This window comes from Rousettus aegyptiacus, unplaced genomic scaffold, assembly GCF_014176215.1.
Source record: "Rousettus aegyptiacus isolate mRouAeg1 unplaced genomic scaffold, mRouAeg1.p scaffold_m13_p_2, whole genome shotgun sequence".
NCBI classification, from domain to species: domain Eukaryota; kingdom Metazoa; phylum Chordata; class Mammalia; order Chiroptera; family Pteropodidae; genus Rousettus; species Rousettus aegyptiacus.
Window position 1 is genome coordinate 143,148,724 of NW_023416295.1, and position 27,930 is coordinate 143,176,653.

Below are 27,930 nucleotides of genomic sequence, written 5' to 3' on the forward strand. Positions count from 1 at the left end.
CTCTCACAAAGTCTCGCGAGTTTTGTCAGGGAAACCGGCAGGGGTGAAGAGACCCAGAAGGGGAGGCCGGGTGGGAGGGCCTTACGCTTAAGGGGCCGTAGCTGGTTTAGCCGGTACTGTGGTTGGTACTTCGCTGTTGGGGAGGCTCTCAGGTCGCCCAGAACAAACTTCCCAATGGGTGATTGGGAAAATTAGCGGGTAGAAAATCTTAAGGGTCGGAGGCATTATTTTCCCCTTGGCTCCGCCCTCTTCCTCTTGAGCAACCTGGGCGTCTGGCCCACCGAGGGGGAAGGGCGGCTTGGCGGGGCCGTCGAAGAGTGCTTTGAGCACGCGCGAGTCCCAGTGTGTGAGTGTGTGTGTTCGCGCGCACGCGCGCGCTCCTGCATTTAGGAAGCTTGGGAAGAATCGATGTACTAGGAGATGAGCGGGGAAGTCATAGTACCCTGTCTTTGGTACCAGACACTCCTGACTGTGCGCTGACCCTCCCCACCCAGCCAGCAGCCTTTGCCAGAGAGGCTGTGGTCCATAGCCTCTGTTCGTTTTCACTGCAGGACCAGGCACGAAAGTAAGCTAACCTCAATCCTGAGGTCTTCCTTATCCACTCACCTTGTGCTTTCCACCCTCGCACCCTCCAGCAGAGTGTGTTTAGATTTCTCAAAGAAAAGTTCTGCATGAAGGGGAAATGCTTTTGAAAGCAAGAGAAGAAAATAGCTGGATCGTAAAAAGTTCGTTTTGATGAACACTTGCTCTGCTTACCATGTGCTTTTTTGAATGTGGGTTGTCTGTTCAGTCTAGATTTTATTAGCGAGAGTCGTTACAAGAAGTTTTAAAAGTTTCTCCTCCCCACCGATGTGATGGTAGCAACTAAGTTTCTGTTCTACATGATAAATTACTGTGGTGTTTCAAAAGCTAACGGGGAAAGTGAATTTGGGCTCCTAGTCCTAATACGAAGACCCATTATAGCTATGTTCGGGGATGTCTGTTATGCTTTGGTCTTTCCTTTTGCTGTCACTACTCTTTCCTGTTAATTCTCCCCCCAACCCCTTTTTCAGAAGTCTTGAGACTTTTTGGAGGGAAGCTCAAAACTGGTGACTTTGGTTGGTCTGAAGATTTATACGTGATTGATATCAATTAGCAAGGATTATCGAAAGTATATTTGAGGAGTATTTGTCGTTTATTATGTTTGGTATTATGTAAGGGAATCAAGTATAATTTGTAAAAATATTTTCTTATGACCATTTTAAGTTCAAAAAGCAAAAAAAAAAAAATATAGACTGTAATTTTACCTGTGACTGATAGAGTAACAGCTTAATATGGTGTAGCTCATCCCTTGAATTGGTAGTTACTTTCTGATCATGACCGCATTAAATCTTGTCCTTTATTGGATGAATTTCTTTGGGTACTGATTATTCATGTTTCCTATCAAATCTTGAAGAAAAGACACATTAATTAGAAATAATTTAAAATAGTGTTATGTATAAGCCATTTGGCTAATATATTTTATCCCTTACAGGTTAAAACAAAATGAAGATTTTTTCTGAATCTCATAAAACAGTATTTGTTGTGGATCATTGCCCTTACATGGCAGAATCATGCAGACAGCATGTCGAATTTGATATGCTGGTGAAGAATAGGACCCAAGGAATTATCCCTTTGGCCCCCATTTCTAAATCATTGTGGACTTGCTCAGTAGAATCTTCTATGGAATATTGTAGAATAATGTATGATATATTTCCTTTCAAAAAGCTGGTGAGTGTGAAGTATGAGCAAATCATGATTTTGGAGATGTACTTAACTGCCTATTACATTATATATACATGAATTTGCTGTAGATTTGATTTAGAACTGTTTGTTTACTAGCTTTAAAAATGTGATATGTAGAACTCCCCTTTGTGATTAAATGTTATGTGTATTTAATTGGGACCAACAATGACAGCTAATAATTATAGAGCACTTAACATGTGCCAGGCATGTTCAGAAGTGCTTCATATGTATTACTCCTCTAATTCTCACAAAAATCCTATGAGATAGCAACTGTAATTACTGGGGTAATAGTCAAAGTATATAATAACCAGAATGGAACAGGCACTGACCACTGATTGTTGCCAGCCTAAGCAGAAGGGAGATGTTGGCTATAAGCAATTTGTTTGACTCTGCTGTTATGTACCATCTGAGTATTAGCTTTGTTTATTACTGTCATGTTGGAGATGCAGAAACTGAGGTTAAGAAGAAACTTGAGCTGAGTCACGTAGCTAGTTAGAAACAGAACCAGAATTTGAACCTAAGCAGGCTGGCTGCATATACATAGTCCTAATGACTGTGTGCTAAACTGCTACAGGATTTGGCCATATTAGAAAAATGCTCTTAAGAATGCTAAGCAGAAATTGTTTTTATTAATAAAAGCAAAGTTGCACATTGATAGAAATTTTCAAGTATAAAAATTATCTTCAGGTTTCAGAATCGCAACTGTTTTATTTTGGGAAAGTCATTTGGCTAGCCATAAGTGGCTAATTTGCTTTCTGTCTCAATTTGGAGTGTCCTAGGCTGGGACCTAGTCAATTCTTAGACCGGCACAGGCAGGGCGATAACGGTAACACTGAACATAGAATATCTAATAGTATAATATACATTCATATATATGCCAAATTAAAATGTAAGTTTTAGTTCTTCTGTAAATTGTGCATTATGTAGGGTAAAAAAAAATAGAAAGATAATGTAGTGATTTATGACACAGACTTTGGCTCAGATCCTGGCATTATTAGCTATTAGCAGAGTGACCTCAATCAAATTGCTTAATCTCTCCAAGCCTCAGTTTCCTCCCATGAAAATGTAACACCTACTTCCTATGATTGTTATAAGATTTTAATGAGATAATATAAGTAAAGTGGCTAGTAAAATATGTCCCTGTCATATAAGCCTTATGCTAGAAGGCTACTTATCAAACTTATTGGGGAAGCAAGACTAGTATTTCATATTATTAGGAAAGATAATGGATTATTTTATATAGTTCAGGGGAAAGAAATATCACACTTCTCCAGAAAGGGAACATAGTCATCATTTGATATATTTCTAATATATCCTTACTGTCATTATCATCTTACTTGATAGTATTTTTTTTGTTTTCATTTTACTTTAAAATTTAGAATAAAGTCCATATCCATTATTTTAGTGGTCAGTGCCTTAGGTGATATGGCTACTGCCTACTTTTCTGAGCTTATCTCCTGCCCTTCTGCCTGCTCTGACCTTCACCTGTTTGAAGGTACCCACTTAGAGGCCTCTGCGTTTGCTATTCACTGTGCCAGGAATTCTCTACCCGCAGCTCATTTTGTGGCTAGTTTCTTTTGGTCATTTTGAATTCCCTTCAGTTGCCACTTCTATAGAGAGTCCTTCTCTGTTCAGCCAACCTTAATTAGCTAACCAACTTCTTTATCTTCACATTTATCACTTTCTGAAATTATTTTATTCATTTATTTGTTTATATTCTCCCTGTACTGCTCTCTATCTTAGCACACTCCTCACTTTCCCCAAAAATGTTTTATTCATCACCATATTCCCATATACCCAGTGTCAAGAATAGTACCTGGTGTGTACTAGGCATTCTATACCTATAAATTGAATGAATGACTTAATCAACAAATCAGTACCAGAGACTATTATTTCATTTTAAATTACTTTTACTATTAACTAGTAGCAAACTTTACATTTTAAATATGATGTGATCGGGTGGAATTGGAATTGAATACTAATTATTTCTTTGAAATCTATTAGGTGAATTTCATTGTGAGTGACTCTGGAGCACATGTTTTAAATTCTTGGACTCAAGAAGACCAAAATTTGCAGGAGGTATGGTTAGGTTTTGAGCTGTGGCCTTTTTGAAAATTATCAGTGTGGTAATACTTTATTAAAAAACGATTGATTTTTTTTTTTATCAATATAGTATTTGCAGTTTTAAAACACTAATACTAAAAGAAAAATAGCTGTCCATTCCAGTCTTTCCCCATTTCCTAGAAGCAGACTTTTGACTGGCTCATTTAGTATTTATTTCCCTATTTCTGAATAACATTTTTTACTGTCATTTATGGAGTTCTCAGTTTAAACTTTATCATTATTGTTGATGAGGATTTACCTTTTATGTTCCCTTTCTCCCATGCCACTATGCTTGCCCCCTTCTTTTCCCTCATTTTCTCTATATTGTTATATCAGAATTTTTGGTTAATTTAAAAATCCATGTTTGCTTTATAGTATCTATATATAATAAAGTGTTGTCAGCAGTTAAGCCAAGTAATATATATGATTATTTCCTTTCTTTTTTAAAGGTTTTATTGAGATATAGTTGACATACAGTATATATAGTGACATATGGCACTGTATAAGTGTAAAATGTACAGCATAATGATTAGACTTACATATTATTTCCTTGTACAACTTTTTGTTCCCGAAATTTATCATTTACTTTTTTTTCTTGATTTACTTAGTTTTCTGTGTATCTTGCTGCTTTTCCTCATGTCTACAAAACTGCAACTTTTTTTTTTTTATTATAAATGTATTAGAAAGTTAGAGTTTGATTTTTTTTTTCTTTGAAAAACTTTTTGGAGAACAATTTTCTCTCCAGTTTGAACTGGCTGCTTTCTAGGCCTGGTGCGCTGCTGTCATTCTCCTCCCAGTTTTTCAGATCCCAATTTTTTCCTCGTGTGTGTGTGTCTTTTGGTAGAGTATAACCTCCAGAATTTCTGTAACTTATACTTTATTGATTCTTGGGTTATAGAAATTTAAGATTGGAAATAGCTTTTTCTCAAAATTCTAAGGATATTACTTCACTGTTTTATAACTTCTAATGTTTTTGAGAAGTCCAGTGCCATTCTTCATAATTTCTCTCTGAAACTCTTTAGAATTTTTTCTTTCCCTGTTATGTTCTGAAATTTCTCAATGATGTGCCTTAGTGTTAATCTTTTGTCATTCACGTGCAAGGCCTTATATTCTTCAGGAAAATTTCCATGTATTGTTTCTTTGATAACGTTCTTGTCTCTATGTTCTGTGTCTTTCTGGAATTCCTGTTAGTGGGATGTTGGACCTCCTGGATTAAATTCCTCATTTTTTTTCTTATTGATCCTCTTATTATTATTCTGCTCTCTGACCCATTTACCTTTTTCCTTTTAACTCTTACCTGGAACTTTTTATTTGATTGTATTTTTAATTTCCAAGAACTTTTACTTATGTTTTAATTATGTCCATTTTTGACGTATCCTTTTCCTTTATGGGTGTAATTTTTTAATGTGAGAGTATTAATAGTTTATTTGAAGTTTTCTTTTGACTTCTCTGTGTTCTCAGAGTTCTTTTCATGTTGAGGCTTTTCTTAAATGCAACCTTATTTAAAGGCAAGTCACTAAAGAGCAGTTAGAAGATTTGCTTGTTGTAGAGTAGGTATTACTAATGAGGCTTCACTGTGGTTTAATTGTTTTCACTGGGCGACCTCCAGATATGAGAATGAACAGATCATCTTCCTGGAACTATTCAGGGTTTCTAGAGAAGATCTTCCATTGTTCTGCCTGCATGCTATAAACCTGGTTGCCAGCCTTCTGGGAGCCAGGTAAGAGGGGAGATTTTGCCATCCAATAAGCAGACTTTCACTCAATCTTTGTTTTTGGTCTAGTATTGTGCTATCCAATATAGGAGCCACGAGCCATATATAGCAACCATTAGCTATTAAATATCTACTATTTAAATTTAAATACAATAAAAAATTCAGTTTCTCTTTAGTACTAGTCATGTTTTAACTGTTCAATAAGCTACATATGGATGGTGACTACTGTGTTGGACATCACAAATATAGAACATTTCCATCATCACAGGAAGTTCTATTGGGCAGCACTGGTCTAGTATCTAACCCTTATACTCTATTATGCTTTGTGGAATTCATCCTTGGTATCTTTCTGGTTCAGTTCCTCCAAGGAATGCCATCCTGTACCTGGGAAGATCAGGAAAAGGTAGTCACTTACATGGGTAGGGTTTGAGTAAGATACTGACTTTAAGCCATTCATTGTTTTAAATATCTAGCCCTACCCCTGCTCTGTGTGGTATTTGATGTCTCCAGTTCCTAAACTTCTGGATTTTGAAGGTCATGTCATCTTGTCTTTTTTCCTCTGTAGACATTTAGATTTCAGCTTATTCAGTCATATAAAGTCCATCACTATTCCTCTATACATTTGATATTCTTGTTGACATATCTTACTTGTTGTTTCTTTCATTCTCTTTATCTTTGTGAGTTTGTTTGTTTTCTTTCCCCCTTTGGTTTATGCTTTTAGAAATTAAATTCCTTTACTACAGTTTTAGTGCAGTTTTAGGAGGGAGCAGAAATAAACCCATGCTCAATCCAAGTTTATGCTTTTTAAATATTATTTCTCTAAGGATATCGAGTTTGTGGTTGATTACATTCTTTGCTATTGTCTAATTGGATAGAAGATGTCAGTCTACTGGGTTCTTCACTGATGAATATGAACATGAAAGACAGACAATAGTGAAATATTTGAATACATTGTTTTAATTATTTCATGTTAAAATTTTTGTTAATGGATGTACTTCAATGGAAATAATCCCATCCATATGCGTTTTAAGTAGAACACTTTTAAAGAAAGTGTGTCTATCACAGTATTTGGTCTTAAAATGTTGTGATTAATATTATAATATGTAAACACATCTAACCTTTCATTCTTTTGAGGTAACTCACTCAAGGGGTAGGCTTTTATTGGCTTGGCTTTGCATTTATATCATTCCAGAATAATCTTTATTCTTTCTTTACTTGAAAACAATAATATTAAGGATTTTATTCATTCTCACTGAATTGTCTTTTTGAAATGGTGTGTATTCTGCTTTACTTCTTTTAAGAGGTATTGTGAAAAGCTTGAAGTCTCTCTAGTATGTGAATAAAAATAGGTAAAAATTTGTACAGATTTTCCTTATTTCACCTCTGCAATGCAGTAAAAGGTATGCATTTGATAATGGTAGGTATACTGATAAGAGAATTACTACTTGCCTCTGCTTTCTAAAGGTGAATACACATTATATCACATTCATTGCTTTTAAATTACAAACAGAGTGGCAACTCCAGTTGTGAAGGCAACTACATAGCAAATCACTGGTGTTTCAGATGATAGATACAAAGTAGTTAACATTTTATATAAATTATATATAATCTTGTCTATGTTAACACACTTAATATTTAGCTTTGATTATTCATGCACACCTTTCTCTAGCTATTGTGAATAATCATGAGTAACAAGTAAAGTAAATTGTAGAATGTTCGATTTGGAAGGATTGTCTACATCTTTTGCTTTGACTCTTTCATGTGCAGGTGAAGGGACTGAGGCCCACAGGAGCCAGAAATTGTTTGACTTATATCTGGCTCCAGGGCTTTTTCTGGTATAGCACCGAATTCTATCCTATACATCTTAAATTTTATTACAAAAAATTTGTCAGAATTCAGGAGTTTTGGTCTGGTTTTTGTTGCCTAGATTATAGTTTGGAAGTATCACACTACATAGGACAAGTTTTATTACTGTTTTCACTTTCCAATTAGAAAAAGGACTAGGAGAGATTGACCAGGTTCACCCAGTATTAAAAGGCGGAACCAGAATTTCATATCACTCTTTATTCCTACCACTATTAGTTTGTTTTTTTTTTAGAACATCTTTATGCATATACAAAGCAAAGTTTTCCTATTTTGTTCTTTTTCAAGACTATTTTTGCTATTCTGGGTCCCTTGCAGTTCCCTTGCAGATATGAATCTTGGGATCAGCTTGTCAATTTCTACAGAGAAGTCTGCTGGATTCTGACAGGGATTTTGTTAATCTCTACTTCAGTTTGGGTAATTGCTATTTTAACAATGTTAAATCTTCCAATCCTTGGACATAGGATGTTTTCTATTCATTTAGATCTTTAATTTCTTTTAAAATGTTTTGCAGTTCTCAGAGTATAAGATTTGTATTTCTTTTATTAATTTATTCCTAAGTAGTTTATTTTTGGTGCTCTTATAAATGGAATTGTTTTCTTAATTTCATTATTGGGTGGTTCATTGCAAGTGTATAACAGCACAAATGTTTTTTTTGTGTGTATCTTTAATGTCTCTTGCAACCTTGCTGAACTTATTATTTTTAATAGTTTTTAGTGGATTTTTAAAGATTTTCTACAGACAAGATCATATCATCTGCAACATAAAGATAGTTTTACTTCTTCCTTTCCAATCTGGATTCCTTTTATTTTTCTTTCCTTATATCCCTGTGTAGAACCTCTAGCACAGTGTTGAATAGAGTTGTGAGAGTGGACATCCTTGTTTCTGATCTTAGGTGGAATGCATCGGTCTTCACCATTAAGCATGATGTTATCTGTAGGTGTTTTGTAGCTGCTTTTTATCTACTTGAAGTTTCCTTGTATTTCTAGTGTGTTGAGTGTTTTTATCATGAAAAGGTGTTGGATTTTGTCAAATGCTTTTTTTTTTGCAGATGATCATGTGATTTAAATTTTTTTTTCTATTGATACAATATATATATTAATTGAATTTCACATGTTGAATCAACTTTGCATTCCTTGGATAAGCCCTATTTAGTCATGGTTTTTAATTCTTTTCATGTATTGCTGGATTTGGTTTGTCAGTATTTTGTTGAGTAAATCTGTGGCAATATTTATAAGATATACTGGTTTATAGTTTTCTTTTCTGGTGTTGTCTTTGTCTGACTTGTATTTACTTTTATCAACATAGTTGTTTTCCCTTTTACTTAGCTAATGGCAGCATTAGCTGCTGTTGGCCCTCCTAATCCACGGGCAGATCCAGAATGCTGCAGTATTCTGCATGGTCTCGTTGCAGCAGTGGAAACCCTCTGTAAAATTACAGAATACCAACATGAGGCCCGTACTCTACTAATGGAGAATGCAGAACGTGTTGGAAATAGAGGAAGAATAATTTGCATTACTAACGCAAAAAGGTGAGATGTTAATCATGGTAATTCTTTCACAGAAGGAATTTTAATGTCTTGTTGCAGCTTTATTTAAAAAAGCAAGGACAACATGTTAGCATTTAAGCATATCACAAGTGGCCTTTATAATATTGAAGCTGTGTTTGTCCATTTCTAAAATAAAGACTCATTTCAGTGAGAACTGCTTAAATTGTCATCATGTTAGTTGATTTGACTTTTTTTTCTCACTAGTTTTTCAGCTGGTTGTTTGGTATTGTGAATGAACACACTAGAGACAGTCCTTATTGAAGTAATTTTAAATGCCTATGACAAGATACTACAGCTAAGTAGTTTTAATTTTATTTCTCACTGGTTGTTCCTTTAAGTTTGTTATATCTTTTTTATGCCATTAGTGATAGTCATGTGCGAATGCTTGAGGACTGTGTCCAGGAAACAATTCATGAGCATAACAAGCTTGCTGCAAATTCAGATCAGTGAGTATAATCTATAAATGAAATAAATATTTCATTTTATAGTCATGTATTTTATTATAATTATTCCAATAATTGTAATAATTGGTTGAATTTTCTTGAATTCTCTACTGGTTTTACAAATTAGTCAGAAAATATATGTTTGATCAGACACTTTTCTCCCTATTTTCTCTTTTACTTTAAAATTTTACTTTTTTTCCATAGGAAAGGTGATTAGAAAAATAACATATTACATAAATTTATAATGCATATTTGTTTGGATAGCTTACTCTCATACTGTTTCAAATTTGTGAAATGAGTAAATTATTGGTGGCATTATTCAGTATGTACCAAATCAAAATATAACAACTAATTACATTATATAAATTTTTTAAAAAGAAAAAAAACTTAAAGACATGCTTTGGACAGTTGCAATATGGCGTCTATATTAGATTGAGCTATTATTTTCTTAACTACTGGTATTATTAATGAGTGGGATTATTTTCACTAGGAGAAGCATGCCGAAGTATTTAGGAATGAAGTATCATTTCTTCTGCAACTTATTTTCAGGCGGCTTAGGGAAAAAAAGTGTATCTATTTAGATATATAGAGAGGAAACAAATAGAGCTAATATTTAGTGAATCTAAGTTAAGGATATGTGGGTATTCATTGATTAGTACTTTTCTTTCAACTGTTCTGTAGGTTTGGAAATTTCAAAATAAAAAGTCGAGGGAAACTTTAGTGTTACAAATCCTGTATACTTGGAAATAACCAATTATACATAAAGTATTGCCTGATTTTGTCCTTAAAAACATTAGTAAAAAGGAAACTAATACACAATATGTTGATTTACTCTGTGGCAGTTATCTATTGAAAATTATACCTAATTATAAGAATTTCCCCTTTAGTTTATCCTGCAAACACACAGAAAATTATCATTTTACATTTGAATTTAATATAAATATTCATTAAATATTTGCACAAATACAACAATTATACAGTTTTTCTAAATATTTAGCTTTTGTGTTATAGTACACCAGTATCAGATTATAGAGATACACTGTTTTAGTATATTAAACTCTCAGTGATTTATCTGCCTAGACTCTTTATGTAATATGTATTTTTATATTCTAAGTGAAAAGTTTCTCTTTAAGCCTTATGCAGATTCAGAAGTGTGAGCTGGTCTTGATTCATACCTACCCAGTGGGTGAAGACAGCCTTGTATCTGATCGTCCTAAAAAGGAGGTAAGTGCAGAAGTAATAGAAGAAAAGATCATTGTTCATTATTAATAATAAATGCTGAGAATACTTAGCATTATAATGACACATGGCCAACATTTTCTGCCAAGAAGATATCTAGAGTTTCAAAGCAACCCGTATAGCAAAATACCTGGGTTGGTTTTTAATGTTATAATTGTAGATTTTAAAGTGTTTCCCATTTTGCTTACTTGTTGACGTTAATTAAATATGTTGCAAAACCATACACAGTTTGTATTGTTCCTAAAATTTCAATTATTATAATAGATTTCAGTTGCTTTAATGACTTTTTATTCTGTAAAAAGATTTTTTTCCTTATTAGAAAAGCAATACACTCTTTAACAAAAATATACTCCAGTAACAAATTAATTTCACCCATTCAGTTGGAGAAAAACCTTGGTTTTACTTTTTAAATAAAGATGAACAATTTTAAAAGAAAGATAAGTCTGTTGATTGTTAAAAAGATTTGCATCACATAATATTCTCTGTCAATGTTCTCTTTAGAAATACAGATATATGTATTTAAATAATTAAATGTGTACATTCTTATGTCCCGGTTTTTTATTTAGCCTTATTTAACATAAATGTGAAGTATTACCTTAGTCTTGTATTTTTAGGTGGTTTCCAATGTAAGTCCCCCTTTTACTAACTTTTCCGCCTCTTGATAATGTAGCAATATGTTGGCTTTACTTTGTGATAACTAAAAATAAAATTTGTTTACAATAAATATTGTTACCCTAGAATTATTAAAATTTTGTGTTACTTTGTTATAAGTAACTTTTGACTGCCTTATCGCATTTATTGATAATAAAATGTTTGTGATGATTTCCTCATTTTAAGTAGTTTTATGTTCAAGAGTTTGTCCTTCCACAAAATGAATTATTTTTTCCTATTATACTTCTTTGGGCCACTTCAAATCCATTTCGTGTATAAATAAATAGAATTAAAATTATAAATTTAAATGTCTATTTAAATCAAAGATTGTTTTACTCTAAGTTTCACGAGGACAGGGACTTTGCCTGTTTACTGCTGTATCCTCCAACAGCTCACAGTTTCTGGCACATAATGTAGTAAATTCTACTTAATAGCTACCTATCTGTTGAATGAAAGTATAAACATTTATTGCTAAGATAATGATCATGGTTAATTTATGGACCATTTTATTTTTCCAGGTTTTAAAAAGTAAAACTTAATTTTTACGGGTTGAAGTAAAATAGTTAGCACTTGGTTACAATGTTGTAATGTTTTGCGGGGTTTTTTTTTATACTTTTCTGTAGTTGTCCCCAGTTTTAACCAGTGAAGTTCATAGTGTTCGTGCAGGACGGCATCTTGCTACCAAATTAAATATTTTAGTACAACAACATTTTGACTTGGCTTCAACTACTATTACAAATATCCCAATGAAGGTAAATAGTTCGTTTTTTCCTGCTATTTTGAAAGCTTTGTTTTGCTTTTTAAATATTCGTTTGATATGTATTATTTATTTTAATTGAACCTTAATTTTTTCTCCCTACACCATGTTTTCTGTTTTGCTAGCCCACATTCAGTGTCTTTGACCAGGTCAGTAAATACTGAAAAGCAACAAGAAAGGATCACAGAACAAAGTGCTGTATTGTTCTTTGCCATAAGAACACTCTATATCAGCTTTTTTGTTTTTAACTATGTTCTCATTATTTTCATCAAAGTATGACCTCTCTCTTTAAATGATTACTTTTTCTGTGATTCTTTTTCTGACAGTTGTGTTATTAGATTTTACTTATATTGCGTATTCTAGTGGATCTTTTATTTTCTGTATTTTTGTTTTTACCCACCCATTGTAAAGGTGTTTGTAACTAATAAGTCCGACTAGGGAAAAATAGCTCATAGTTTTCAGTAAGTTTATTATCCTAGCTGAGAAACCAAGAATGTGAGTCCTACAATTTTATTAATGGATTTTCTTAGGAATCTATTGTTATCCGTTCCTTTTCATCATATTATCATCAAGTTCTCTAGGACCAGCACACTGCCTGGCCCATACTAAGCTTTAAATGAATTTTTACTAAGTGGAGTTGATTTTAATTTTATTATGTTTACAAATAAATTAACCAGTATATCTAAAAATGCTTGTAAGCATACTTAAAAGTTCCAGTTTCATTGTTTCTCCACAATATGATGAACACTAAATTGCATGAGATATATTTCATTAGTAATTCCTCCTTATATGATTGGCTGGCTCTTTAATAGAAATTGTAGCTTTACCTAGTAGAATGGTTTGGATGCAGAAGCAATCAACAAGTAAAGTAGCAAAATAGGTGCCCTTTAATATATAATTTCATGAATTATAAGAAAAATACTCTGAGGGTGACAGATACCTTGCTCTTAAAATTTAATTATATTTGTGTGCTACTGGTGTGACTTCAATCTCTGTCTTTTTCTTGTAAGCAGATAATATTGAAGTTTCTATTTACTATTTAGTGAAAACAAGTTACTAAACTTGTTTATTAGTTTGTATTTGCTATTTTATATAATTGGTGTTTGTTGATTTACTGTAGATATTTAAAGATGCTATTTCCTTTCAATTTATATAAACTATTTAAATTACATTATATTTGTATACAGACAATTTATGTATATTTGTGCAAGATGATGCATTCAGAGTAAAAATACTTCTAAAATTTCTGGATTAATCATCTATTTTAATTCTGACATAATGTAAGAAAAATCATTAACTACTGTATTACTTATATGTACTCAGTGGTTTTTTAATAGAGTTCACATTGCAGTGGAAAACTATTGCATCTTTAAATAGATTAATTACTGAGCAAACTATACCATTATCGTAGCTAATTTTTATTGGGTGTATTTGATCTCATTTTAAGCAAAGAGAAAAATGAATAGTTAATAAATAACTTCATTATTTCAAAAACAAAAACCAAATTATTTTAAATTTTGCTTTAAGGAAGAACAACATGCTAACACATCTGCCAATTATGATGTAGAACTACTTCATCACAAAGATGCACATGTAGATTTCCTGAAAAGTGGTGAGTAAGAGATATTGGAAAGTCTTAATTTGTAAGATCTAACATATGAGAGAATACTAACCTTTGAGAAGTTCTTTAGTAAACAAACCTGATTGACTTTAGTTTATTCCTGTCCAAACTTGTCTGACAGTGTCACCAATTAGTGGCCATTTATTTTGTGAAAGACTGTTAATGGAACAATATTGAGAAAGAGAGCCCTTACAGGCATGTCATAGTTTCTCTTTTGTAGGCATACCACCTTGGGAAGGGAAAAGAACAGGATGATAGACTTATAGCTTATATAGATAAAAATCAGTTGTTTTGAAATTTAGTGTTATTTTTTCTTCTAAAAAGTATTTGAAACAGTAGGTCTCTTTTCCACAGCTGTGATTTCTACAACTGTATCAGCGTGATTTAGGGAAGATGATTCTAGAGGTAGGAAATAAGAGCTTTAGCTAAAGCTTTGCTACCAGTTAGCAAGTCCCATGTATTTTTAGACTTCAGTTTATATACTTATACGTTAAAGGTGCTAGATTAGATGAACTGTAATGTTCTATTCATTCCTGAAATTCGATGAAATTGCCTTTAAGATTTGACATTTTGTTAAAACATTTAGAACATTTTCTATGTAAATTGATGCTATCAGAATTAAACGGTTAACTTTCATCATCTTGTATATATTTTTTCTGAAGTTAGTATCATGACCCAATCATAATATTGGTTACATGTATAAGGAATCTTGTAATGAGCATAGCATGAATTTCTAACAGGAATAAAACTATTAGGGCAGACACATATAGAACGTAAAGAACTTATTTTTGAAAATATGTGGAAATTACTAAGAACCTGTGAGGTAACATCAGTTTTTTAATTATTTATTTTTAAAACTTAGAAAAATGGTAAAAATCTTCTTTGTAACACAACATATTTCTCTAAAATAGTTGATTGACCTGTAGTTCTATGTATTACACATGGACACCATGTGCAAATGCTGTGGTAGCGATAGGAACACAGTGCTGTCGGATCACAAGATTATTGCATGTGATTATACCTCTCTGAATTATGTAGGCTTTACAGAATAGATGACATTAAAGCTGGATTTTGATGAATAGGTTTGCACTTTAGCCTAGATATCTTCTCTGAGCTCCAGATCTATACAGATGGTTCCCAACTTACAATTGACTCATATTTTTGATTTTTCAAATTCATGATTGTGTGAAAGCAATATGCATTCAGTAGAAACCATACTTCAAATCTTGCAGTACGATAGTTTCTTATGATGCTGGATGGTGGCAGCAAGTCGCAAGGCACATGATCACAAGAGTAAAAAACAATACATTTTAGTGTACTGTGCTGCCCATGGTTTTGGGATATTGCGTTCTGAGTACATTTAAGGTAGGCTGGGCTAAGCTACGATGTTCAGTAGGTTAGGTGTATTAAGTGCATTTTTGACTTATGATCCATCCTAAGTCGAGGAGCATCTGTATATTACTGTCTAATTATAGTAAGTCCTCATTTAATGTTGTCGATAGGTTCTGTGACTTTAAATGAAACAATGTATAACAAAACCAGTTTTACCTTTGGCTAGTTGATATAAATAAGAGTTAAGGTCTTGTGCCATTTCATCAGTGTTATAACAAAATGACATTGAATGAAATGATGTTATTCAGAGGCCTGTTGTATATCTCTGAGATGTCTCTTAGGCTTCTAAAACTCAGTATCCCCAAAACAACTTATGAGCTTTGCCCCTGATCTGGTTTTCTAATGCTCTCTGACTCAGTGAATGACCCTATTATCTATCCAGTTAGTTATATAAGGCAGAAACCTCAAAGTCATCTTTGAGGCATCTATCATTCTTTATATCTAATCATCACATTTTTTTATGTTATCTACTATCTCAAATACTTCCACATCTGTATCTCCACTACCTTTACCATCTCCCTAATCCAGCCCATTTTTTTCACACCTAGTATCCCATAGTAGACTCCTAAATGGTTGTTTGTCTACTCTTGACCTGCCAACGAGAATAACTTTCAGAATGCTAATCATGACATATTCTCCTTTTCTTAAAACCCTCTATTACTTTTCTGTTGCCCTTTCAAGGCTCTGCACTGTCTGGCCCCTCCTCCTCTCCATTCTCATCTCACAACATAACTTCTCCTCCATGTGTTTCAGCCACACAGACATGAAACTCTTCATGCTCCCTCTGGCTACAGTATCTTAGCATCTGCTGTTGTGCTTGCCCAAATACTCTTTCCTTTTCTTTAGTTAATTTCTGTTTATCTTTTTAGAACTAAAACTAGTTTTCACTTAAAGAAGCCTTCCTTGATATCTCAGCATAGGTCAAATCTCTGTGTATAGATGTTCATAGCACTATATACATCTCCTTCAAAGCTTTGTCACCTTCAGTTTTTTATTTATTCATTATTATTTTATTAACATCTACCTACTATAGACTGCATCAAGGCAAAAAATGCTCACTGTTTTATATATATATATATATATATATATATATATATATATATATATATATATATGGTTTTAGGCAAGGTAACCCTTGGTCGACCTCACAGATTGCAAGGACCTTGTCAGCTTACAATTCTTTATTTTTTATTTTTTACACCTGCAGCACCTGGTCTTCCTAGGTGGTCTCCCATCCAAGTACCAATAAGGCCCGACCCTGCTTAGCTTCTGAGATCAGACCTGATTGAGCTTGTTCAGGGTGGCATGGCATCACTGTTATATCTTGTATATTTACTTTCTAGATTCCTCATTTTATGTTTCTTCTAATAAATTCATTAGGAGTCAGTATCATTAGTTGTGTATTTTAGATTCCTGTGGCTTTCTTTAAGTATTAAACCATATTATTACTTAATGGTGTCAAAGGGGAGCAGTTGTAGATTCTTGAAATCAAAAAAAATTGTGCCATTGACTTTCAGTGCAGTGACTGAGATGATTAAATTAATTAATGAGCAATTTGGAGAAAACTTAAATATTTATTATACTCCTAGCTAATATCCAAACTCTATTTGGTATTTTTCTAGGAGACATCATTAAAAAAATATTCTCCTAGAGGTATTTTCTCTTATAAAATTTAAACCCTTTCAGAAATCTTGGGTAAGTAATTTTAAGTTTGTGGTCTATTTAGTAATGTTACTGTTTCTCTGACTTATTTTTAAAGGTGATACCCACTTAGGTGGCAGCAGTAGAGAAGGCTCGTTTAAAGAAACAATAACATTAAAGTGGTGCACACCAAGGACAAATAACATTGGTAGGTATTTAAAAATGATTGAAAGGGGAAAGAAATAAAAGATTCTTGAAGCATTATATAAGGCTCATTAATTTGCTTCCTTTCGAATTTTTGTTTTTCATTGTTTTAGGGGTTCAGGAAACAAGTTTTTTTTTCTTTTAATTGTGGCAATATTTCCTTTATATTCTTTCAAATCAGTGTTTTCTTCTGTTTCAGAATTACACTATTGCACTGGCGCTTATCGAATTTCACCAGTAGATGTAAATAGTAGACCTTCCTCCTGCCTTACTAATTTTCTTCTAAATGGTAACTTTCATCATTTAATAGTTGTTTGATTGAAATTATTACAAATGAAGTCATTAGTGAAAATATGTGAAAATGTGAATTTTGGAAAGACATTTTCTTCAATATGATCATTTTATTTCCTAAAACTATTTTTAAAGTTATATACTTATAAATACCCTTTAATAGTTTTGCTAATGTTTAAAAATAAGATGACCTTATGTCTTTAAACTATTGTATCTAAGTAACTTTTATGTAATATATTTTTACTATTTTTAACTTAAAAATATGTTAGAGTCTATATAGATTTTTTTTTTTGAGAGATAGAATAATACAGACCATTATCTTGGCCTACTGAATTTTAAATATGAAGTATATGTGGACTTACATTTCTTTGAACACTATACCTTTATCATAAACATATTTTTAATATATCATATGATTCTTACATATATGGCCATCAATTTGTGGTTTCCTTATGTGAAAGTTTTTTTTAAAAAAACCATGTTATTTGATTTCATTTAGTAAATCTAAATTCTAATAGCTTCTCTGGTGATTCTTATCAAATTGGTTTTTAAACCATGGATATGATGATTTAGGTTGCCTTTATCATAAGGTTAATTTCATTGTTATATTAAGTACAATTTAATTATCAGATTATGTAAAGTCCAGATTAAATAACATTTGGTCATGTGAAATAGAAAGTAGTTATGATAACAATGCTGATGATGAGGTATTGTGGAAGTGAATTGAAACTGCTTTCTCTTCCAGATGTTTTGTAGCTTTGATAACTTGAGGGTTATTCAACAGTTGTCTCATGTTTCTTCCTGATGTCCAGGAGAAAAATTTTATATGAACTTGTAATCAAATGAAAATAACCAAACATTATACTACAGATCACTGTATTTATTTTGGAAAACCATCTTGGAATGACCAAGAGAATGCTAAGGCTAGAGTTCAGACTTTTTGGACTTGAAATACAGATAATACTAAATTAGCAGTGCTGGTTAAAATATGAGGATTAATAAGTAAAACAAAAAATCTAGATATAAATCTTAAGAGAGAAAAATAAGATCCAATCTAAATTTCATTACTTTTGACAGGCCGTTCAGTTTTATTGGAACAACCGCGAAAGTCCGGTTCCAAAGTCATCAGTCATATGCTTAGTAGCCATGGAGGAGAGATTTTTTTACATGTCCTTAGCAGTTCTCGATCCATTCTAGAAGATCCGCCTTCAATTAGTGAAGGATGTGGAGGAAGAGTTACAGACTACCGGATCACAGTAAGACTAATATCTATAAATTTTATGTTTTGAGTCTGTCATCATTTCATCAGGTAGTTACTGAGTGCCTGTTATGTACTAAGATCTGTGATAAAGGGTTATGGAGTTGATAATTTATTATTATTTTAATTAGGTAAATTTCCTTTAATGCTTACTCAAAAGAACTATTTATCATTCTTCCTGATGTATTCAGTTATACTCAGAAGTATCTGAATAGCAGTGACATACTAGAATTATAGGAAAGAATAAAAATTGATTCAAACTAATGTTTTAGGCGGAACTTTCTTTCTAATAACTTAAATGGCAAACAAAAACATTTCAATATTTGAATTGCTGCTACTTTTAAATAAAATGACACTTAATTTTTGTGTTATTTAAAGGTCCACATAAGGAAATTGTGTCTATTTTTGTTAGAAATTCTGTTGTTCTGATTTTAATTTTTCACTCTCATTCCCCTCACTTATATTCGATATTTCGTCACTACTCTTTGATGTGATTGATGTATATGAGTGTACTTTGTAAACCAAATTGTTATATATTGTAAGAAATTGTTTTCAATTAGACTTTTCTTTATTGCTTTTACATCTTTTTCTTTATAAGGAGAAAACTCATAAGTATTCATTGTGGAAAATTAAGAGAATATACATATCTTTTAAAAAAAGACTATGTAAATTATTTATAATTCCATCATTCAAAGATAACCACTATTAAAATTTTGATGTTAAGGTAGTAAGCAGATTGGTGCTCTAATGTGATTAACTACTTCTTTTATCTGTATATGCTATAAAATTTAAATTATAGAAATGAAGAAAAATAAGTATTCCTTGGTTTTTAAAAAGTGGAAAGAATCATGAACACATTTATGTTTGAGGATTTCTTCACCTCCATTATAATAAAGGCTTATAGATTTCAAGTTCAAAAAGAAAAAAAAAGTAGTGGGGGAGATGGAGCTGTTAGAGAAAATGGCTTTGTTGCATATCACAGGGCAGAAGACATCAGGGAAACATACTGTTACATGTAATCCATACTGAAACATTAGAAAATAGTTTCTAACTTTATCTTATTTGGTTATCATTAGGATTTTGGTGAATTTATGAGGGAAAACAGATTAACTCCTTTTCTAGACCCCAGATATAAAATCGATGGAAGTCTTGAGATCCCTTTGGAACGAGCAAAAGATCAGTTAGAAAAACACACCCGTTACTGGCCTATGATTATTTCACAAACTACCATTTTTAACATGCAAGCGGTAAGTGTTAAGTATTGTATGCTTTTCTTCTAGATTAGTTATATATGCTTTACAGTTACCATTTCTCAGGCAAAAAGTAAAATATATGAGTTTGCTACAGTTAAAGAATTAGTAATAAAAAATTGAAATGAAGTTTATATGTTCTCTTGCCATGGTGATATTTAAAATCAATTGAAGTTCTGCCAAAATACTTTGATTATTTGTTTTTCAAGACACATTTTTCTTTCTTTCTTTCTTTCTTTCTTTCTTTCTTTCTTTCTTTCTTTCTTTCTTTCTTCTTTCTTTCTTTCTTTTCTTTTATTTTTAATCTAACAGGTAGTTCCTTTAGCCAGCGTTATTGTGAAAGAATCTTTGACAGAAGAAGATGTGTTAAACTGTCAAAAAACAATATATAACTTAGTTGATATGGAAAGAAAAAATGATCCTTTACCTATTTCCACAGTTGGTACAAGAGGAAAAGGCCCTAAAAGGTAGTTTTTTCTTACCTTGTCTATATATCACATTTAGTTAATACATGCTGTTTTTTAAGGTAACTTGCTATATATGTAAATTATATGTTTGGAGTTATGTATATATACATACATATGATTGATATGAAATGATATAGAACATAGAATAGCAGAATTGGATACATTATAACTTAGAATTGTACCATTTAACTATCTAGAAAGAGAAAAGAAGTCTATATTTAATTGTTTTATTTTACTTTGCCAGTAGCAAGTAACACTTTAACGTTAAAGGGTATGTCTAAGATTGTTAATTTAAATCTTTACTTCAGAGATGAACAATACCGTATCATGTGGAATGAATTGGAAACCCTTGTCAGAGCCCATATCAGTAACTCGGAGAAACATCAGAGAGTCTTGGAATGTCTGATGGCCTGTAGGAGCAAACCCCCAGAAGAAGAAGAAAGAAAGAAACGTGGAAGAAAGAGGGAGGACAAAGAGGACAAGTCAGAGAAAGCAGTGAAAGATTATGAACAAGAGAAGTCTTGGCAAGATTCAGAGAGGTAATTCATTGACATTAATATAACACCATGGTGCCTTTTGGCATACCATATTCTGCATATAGAACATTCAACTCTCATTTAGTAGAAGGTCATTTAATATGTGTTTATTTCATTTGTAACTGAGATTTTATCATTCTTAAAATCTAAAAGATCTTGGACTTAAAGAGTTATGATTTTTTTTTTTTTACTATTAGGAGAAAAGGTAGTGTTTAGTTTTTTTTCCCAATTACCATCTGAAAATTATAATTCATGATGTTTAGTATCAGTATTTCCCTTATATGTTATGAATATCAAAGACATTGTTTTATTTCTTTGTTCAGTAAATATTATTGAATGCCTATGATGTGCCAGGCATTTGGCATAAGCTTCCTGCCCTAGAAGAATATACAGTGTTGTGGTAGAGATAGGTGAGTGAGTGAGTGATTACAGCAAAGTATGGAAAATGTTGTTATAAACATAGGCACAGATGGTCTTGGGAGCACAGAGGAAGAGCATAGTTCATATTCTGAAAACCTTTATCGATAGTACATCATTTTCCCTAGTTTGTAATTTATATAATGATGTTGAGGTTAAATTTCAAGAAACATAAAAAGGAATAAAAGCTTATAAATAAAAGTATCATAACGTATTAGCTGACTTTGTCTTCTACCTCCTTGCCAAAAATTCAGGTAAAAAAAAAAACAGGGAAATATTATAATGGAAAGTAGTAAGTCCTTTAAAAATAAATCAGAACTTATACAAAATTTCAAACATATAAACTGTAGAATAAATAGTTACTCATCATTTACTTTTGACAATTATCAATGCATGGCAGATCTCACATTATATATATCTACATCCCGTACCCTCACCACAATAACCATCCACCCTCCCTCACGGGAATATTTTGAAGCTAATTCTAAAATGTCTTTTCATCCAAAAAAAAGTAGAATATAGAAACTTTTCATTCTCCTTGACCTTAGAATTTCATGTCTTCTTTAGAGCCACTTAACTTCTCAAACAGAATTGGCTTACTTTAAGAAGAAGGAAGAAAAAGTATTCTCATTCAGAGCCCACTGACATTCAAGTGTATCTCTGTATATCATTTTGAAACTGTTTCTGTACCCTGATGAAACAAAATAAGTTTGGGGTTAAGTTCCAAACTTGTGGGATATAAATACATTTCTACGGTACATAAACAGGGGAACAAATGGCAATAGATATCTTAATCTTTTTTTAATTTGAAATAGTATTTTGTCCATATCTATAAAAATTGGCAATGTTTCTTCCAAATATCACATTTCTGACCTTTTTAATTTTAGCTTCGTAAATTTTCCTCCATTTTTTCATATTTTATAGCTAACTACTGAATTATTACATTATTATGATGAAGGAAAAAGGGAAACATATTTAATCCATTAAACTCTCTTATCTGATTTTTGATTGACATTTAGCTTTTGATTAGTTTCTAGGTTTAGTATGTGAGAACAGCTATCTTTTATTAAGACTGATATGCAAAGTCTAGTTTAATTATTGAACCATTTAGATTTCTAAAAATTAAACTTTAAATTGTATTAATTGTTACTCTAAAAGATTAAAAGGAATCTTGGAACGTGGAAAAGAAGAGTTGGCTGAAGCTGAGATTATAAAAGATTCGCCTGATTCCCCAGAACCTCCGAACAAAAAGCCCCTTGTTGAGATGGATGAAACCCCCCCAGTAGAAAAATCAAAAGGTAAGGCAGAACTGTGGTAACTATGTTTGTAAAAAGTTTTTCATTTAGTTCTGTTTGTACAGTGTCATTTACTGTTGCATATATCGGGAAGCGCTACTAACTGTTCCTGTTATTTAGAAGATTCTTTGTTTACACCCTTTGAAAATATAGGCAGTAAATATATTTGTCAGCATTAAAGAAAAAGTAGTGTCATACCTTCATCATGAAGCCTTCTGAAAATAAGCACTTGTACTATAAAGTCTGTGTTTTAAGAAATTTTAATTATGTAAATTTAAATGTTTATGTTCTTGACACTATACTAAGTACTACATTATTGAAGACAAACTATTTTCCCTAAACTCTTACTGAATTTATAGAAAGATCTAATCACATATAGTGATAAATTAAAATGTGGTATGAATGAATTTCAGTAAAGATATTATAAACATTTTCATAATAAAGCTTTTAATCTCATATTTATTAGCCGAAATGCTTAATTTCCTCTTGAAGGAATTCTGGGCATCAAAGATATGATTTAGGTTTGGGAGCTTCTGAAATCATTGTAGGCCTTAGTTATTTTGAAGGAAATTGGATTTGGTCTTTAGGATAAACGAGAAGTGGTATGAAAAAAGACTGTCTGATTTCTTACCACTGTGCTTCTCTTAAGACGATAAGACCTCAAGGCTGGTCAGATTATGATTATTGGCATCTCATCCTAGAGAGAAGCTAGGCTTGTTTGTTATTTTAATATACTTTAACTATAGTATATATATTGTGCCCATTTTACTAATTTCTTTGAAATTAGAGATAAGGGCAATCTTGTCATATTTGCCTCTCAGCAATTTGCCAGGGTGCCTGGAAAATGATTAAATGTGTTGATAAATTATTTTACTTCTCACATGCCAAAATGTGCCACTTGTTAGGATGAGAAATTAGGTTTAATCTAAATAGTACTTCACCATTGCTTGGAAAATAGAACTATAAAAACTACTTCTGATGGCAAAAAGTTGCAAGCAACCAAAACACATATTAGTATGAAAATGACCTAATGATGATGTGTCCATAGGATGGAATTTGTATAGCCCCAAAATAATTATTGCCAAAAATGGCCACTCTTCTCTCTTGCTAATGTATATTATTTAGATTTTAGCTTAAGCAAGTCCTTTTTTTTTTGGAAAGACTTCGTTGACCTCCTTTCACAATTAAGTCGGGTGTTTCTTTGTGCTTTCACATTGCATCCCAGGATTACTACTGTGAGAGCACTTAGAGTACTGCATTGACATTGCTTATTGATATTTTTCCTCTACTATTAGTTTGAAACATTTAAAGGCAGGGCTTTTAAATTTTTACTTTTATATTGCTACCATACCCAGTCTGGTCCCTGGCCCATAATAGGAATTGTTTTTATTTGTTGAATGAATGAATAAGTGAACGAATGGGTAAGTTTTTTTTCCTTTTTTTTTTAAAAGCAGGCTGTAAAACCATCTTACCGTGATATCCATTTTGTTTTTCTTTTTAAAAAGTTTTTATACACATATACACTAGCTTGTCAGTTATAATTAAGTTAGATAAATCCCTGATGTCTTTCACACTGGAAATACTATATAGAGGGACCCATATAAGATGCAACTTGATTGCAAATCACTGTCTGTCCTTGTAACTTTCCATTCAAGGCTGATACTTGAAACTCGTTTTTTCTTGCATTCTATTTTACACCTAAGTCTCATGTCTCTTCTGACCTGCAACTTGTATGGGCCTTTTATTGAACTTCAGTTTCATCTGCTTTGGAAAATACCTCCTAGGACTCTCCAAAGCAAATATTGTGTCTGTTGCATGCGCTGCATGTGAGTTTGGGCTATTCCAAACATGGACTCTAGATTTTAGAAAATTTATTCAGCTCTCTTTGTATGATGCAGTAACAGAAAATCTAAAATGTAATTTTATAGATATAAGTTGACATTGAAAAAAAGACCAAACTATTTGTTAGAGCAGTGGCATTATGGATGATTTTATTTTCTCCTATTTATGTTGTTTTTAAAATTTCATATGATGAACAAATATTAGTCTTATAATAAGAAAAAGAAAATATTTATTTTTAAATTTATTTTTGAAAAATTTATATGCAGTAATATTAACTTTTTGATATATAGTCCTGTGAGTTTAGACAATACATACAGTTGTATAACAACCACTATCAGAACCAAAGTATAAAATAGTTTCATCACCCCAACAGTTCTCTTGTACTGCCCCTTTGTAATCATCCTACACTACCCTTAACTTCAACCATTCATGACCATTGATGTGTTGTCTCCTCCTATAATTGTGCCTTATAAATGAAATCATAAAGTATGCTGCCTTTAGAGGTTGGATTATTTCACATAGTATAATGCATTTGAGATTCATCTATTTTGTGTTTATCAGTAGTTTGTTTGCTTTTTTTTTTTTTTTTAAGGTGAGGCAAACTTGGCTGACCTCACAGATTGCAGGGACCTTGTCAGCTTACAATCTCTTATTTTTTTATTTTTTACGCCTACAGCACCTGGTCTTCCTAGGTAGTCTCCCATCCAAGTACTAACCAGGCCCAACCCTGCTTAGCTTCCAAGATCATACAGGATCGGGCTTGTTCAGGGTAGCATGGCCGTAGACTTCAGTAGTTTTTTTATTCCGTTATGTATAACTAACTTTATTAGAAACTTCCAGCTGATTTTTCCAAAATGGCTTTGCCATTGTACATTCAATTAATACCAGCAATTAATGAGAGTTCTGATTGTTCTGCATTCTCAACAGCGCTTGCTATTGTCAGGATTTTTTTTTCTCTTCTAATGGGTATGTGGTAATATTTCATTGTGGTTTTAATTTATAATTCTCTCATGACTGATGATGGTGAGCCTCTTTTCATTTGTTTGTTTACCATCTGTATGTCTTCTTTGATGAAAGGTTCATTCAGATATTTTGATCATTTTAAAATTGGCCTGTTTGTTTTTTTATTTTTGAATTTTGGAGTTTTTTAATTTATTCTGTATACCAATCTTTTGTTGGATGTATGATTTGCAGATACTTTCTCCCAGTCTGTGTGGCTCTTCCTCCTCCTAATAGTGACTTTTGAAGAACACACATTTCTAATTTTGATAAAGTCCAATATATCATTTTTTCTTTATGATTATGCTTTTGGTGTTCTGTACAAGAAATCTTTGCATTACCCTAAGTCACAAATATTTATTTTCATATATTCTTTTAGGAGTTCTATAACTTTAAATTTTACATTTAGGCCATGATCCATTCTGAGTTTTTCCTTTTTTTTATAAATTGCAAGGTATGTGTCAGTGTTCATATTTTTGCACTAATATCCTAATTGTTTCAGCAGCATTTGTTGAAAAGATAACCCCTGCTCACTGAATTGCCTTTGTATCTTTATCAGAAATAAGTTGATTTTATACATGAGAATATATTTCTGGATTTTCTTTTAAGTTCTATTGGACTATGTGTCTTTAACCCATACAATACTATCATGATCACTACACACAGTCTTAAAATCACATAGTGAGTCCTCTAATTTATTTTACTTTTCAAAATTGTTTTGACCATTCCAGTCCTTTTTCATTTAGAAGAAAGTTAACAGAGCAAGCATAAGGCTATTAACATTAGAAGAGCCTGCTCGCAAGTTTGCTTGGCTGGCATTGGGGCACATGGCTTTTAAAACATTCCCTAGATAATGAAGTTATTTTGCCTTATGTCTGAATCGAACACTCGCTTTCCTGCTGGGAGTCTGGAATTCTGGTAATTGTGGTTTGGTAGAGAATGCCTGTATGACCAGCCGCTAATAAAAACGCTGGAGTTTGAGTCTCAAATGGATGTTCCAGGCAGAGATATTGTATACACATTGCTGCATTTTTGCTGCCGGAGGGAGTAGGCACTTCTGTGAACCCACATTGGAGGGAGAGAGTATGGAAAGCCTGCAAATAGATTCCTCTAGTCTTTTCCCTACTGATCTGAGTGTGTATCCTTACTATGTTGCTGTAACTATTCTTAGTGACTATAACTGTTTAGTCATTTGAGTCCTTCCAGCAAATCACTAAACTAATAGGTGGTCTTGGGGACCCCTAAACACATACACTTTTGAATAAGTAGAAGATGATATTGCTTTAATTGTATAAAACAATAGAATTAAAGGTAAATTTTTAAAATAAGTAAAATTTAAATAATAAATCTACCTTTTTCTCTTCTTTCAAATATAACACCAGGGCCAGTGTCCTTATTATCCTTGTGGAGTAATAGAATCAATACTGCCAATTCCAGAAAACATCAGGAGTTTGCTGGACGTTTGAACTCTGTTAATAACAGAGCTGAGTTATATCAACATCTTAAAGAGGAAAACGGGTTTGTATTATTTATTGTAGAAATTGGTTTTGTTAATTGCTTTGTTATAATAAGTTAAATAATAAGCATTGTTGTTTGTTGTGTTCAGCAATTTCTTATTACCAATATTATGAATTGATATATGTTACCTATAAAGAGAAAAAAATTAACTTCTTTGATTCTTTGTACTTGTAAAAGACATGATTATATTGATTGTAACCCTGAAAGAATTTACTCCTTAGAGCATTTTTTTCACTGCTCAGTAAACATCACAGAAGGAAAAATCATAAAGAAAACTTAGTATGTAATACTGAATCTGTATAAAGTACCAGGGGAAAATATTTTTCTATTAATATAGTATTAGGAATATTGATTTTAGTTGAATAAATCTCAGGTTTCATTATTTTGATTTCTTTTTTAGAAGGCCTCTTGAAAATATATTGGTAAAGGAATTTCTTTAGTGGAAAAAGGATATAAATCCTTGACTAAATGGCAAAGTTTTTACCCTTAGTTTTGCTTGGAGCGGTATCATGTAAAAAAAGGTCTTTGAAAGGAAACCTTAGGAAAGTATCTTGATCTCTCTGGGCCTCAATTTTCACTCATCTGCAAAATGAGAACATTAAACTAGAGAAACCCTAACCTTAGTTCTTTTCTAAAGTGCTGACATTTTTCTGTTCTATGAATATAGTAGAGTTTAATTTCATGTGAAAGATAAGGAAAAAAATATGCATAGTTAATGAATGTTTTCTTTTACCAACTCATTTTTTTCCTTCTGTTTTTCAGAATGGAGACAACAGAAAATGGAAAAGCCAGCCGGCAGTGAAGGGTGACTTGAGGAACTAAATTTACTATATTGCCTAAATATTTTGAATGGAATTTGATATAAGTACTTTTACAGCAAGATTGTATATGTTGCCTGGACTGGTTTTTACATTTTTAAAATATTTCAACTAACTTTATCTTTTTTGTATTAATTGTAAAATTGGCAGATATGTCAAAAAATACATTTGAGATTTGTCTTCCCAAATCACACAAATTTATTTTATGGTAAAGGGTTTTCCCTCTGGAAATGTTTTTTAAAAAATTCTTAGGCTTCTCTTTGCCAAATAAAAGTCTTAAAGTATCTGAAATGCAAAA

The 27,930-nt window shown here is 32.2% G+C and overlaps 1 protein-coding gene and 1 pseudogene across 4 annotated transcripts; one reads left to right on the top strand and one right to left on the bottom strand.

The window, feature by feature from the left end:
- Positions 1-39: 39 nt before the first annotated feature.
- On the top strand, positions 40-27,930 carry INTS13 (integrator complex subunit 13). Of its 4 annotated transcripts, none has more exons than XM_016119252.2 (18): positions 40-565; positions 1,514-1,749; positions 3,769-3,843; positions 7,763-7,861; positions 8,773-8,975; positions 9,359-9,439; positions 10,570-10,660; positions 11,950-12,078; positions 13,611-13,695; positions 16,856-16,945; positions 17,123-17,230; positions 18,310-18,488; positions 19,567-19,737; positions 20,053-20,207; positions 20,516-20,746; positions 22,319-22,458; positions 26,679-26,814; positions 27,577-27,930. In XM_016119252.2, the coding sequence occupies exons 2-18, from the start codon at positions 1,525-1,527 to the stop codon at positions 27,614-27,616; spliced, it is 2,238 nt and encodes a 745-aa protein (XP_015974738.1). In that variant the 5' UTR covers positions 40-565; positions 1,514-1,524; the 3' UTR covers positions 27,617-27,930. The 4 variants fall into 4 exon arrangements, with proteins under 4 accessions (XP_015974738.1, XP_036092676.1, XP_015974739.1 ...); XM_036236783.1 differs by having other exon boundaries at positions 41-565; positions 17,141-17,230; XM_016119253.2 differs by lacking the exon at positions 7,763-7,861 and having other exon boundaries at positions 42-565.
- Positions 24,965-25,083, bottom strand: LOC118614347 (annotated as a pseudogene).

Coding starts and splice junctions, on each gene's coding strand:
- INTS13 (XM_016119252.2), top strand. CDS start 1,525: ATGAAGATTTTTTCTGAATCTCATAAAACAGTATTTGTTGTGGATCAT. Junction 1,750..3,768: donor TATTTCCTTTCAAAAAGCTG/GTGAGTGTGAAG, acceptor GAAATCTATTAG/GTGAATTTCATTGTGAGTGA. Junction 17,231..18,309: donor TACTAATTTTCTTCTAAATG/GTAACTTTCATC, acceptor TACTTTTGACAG/GCCGTTCAGTTTTATTGGAA.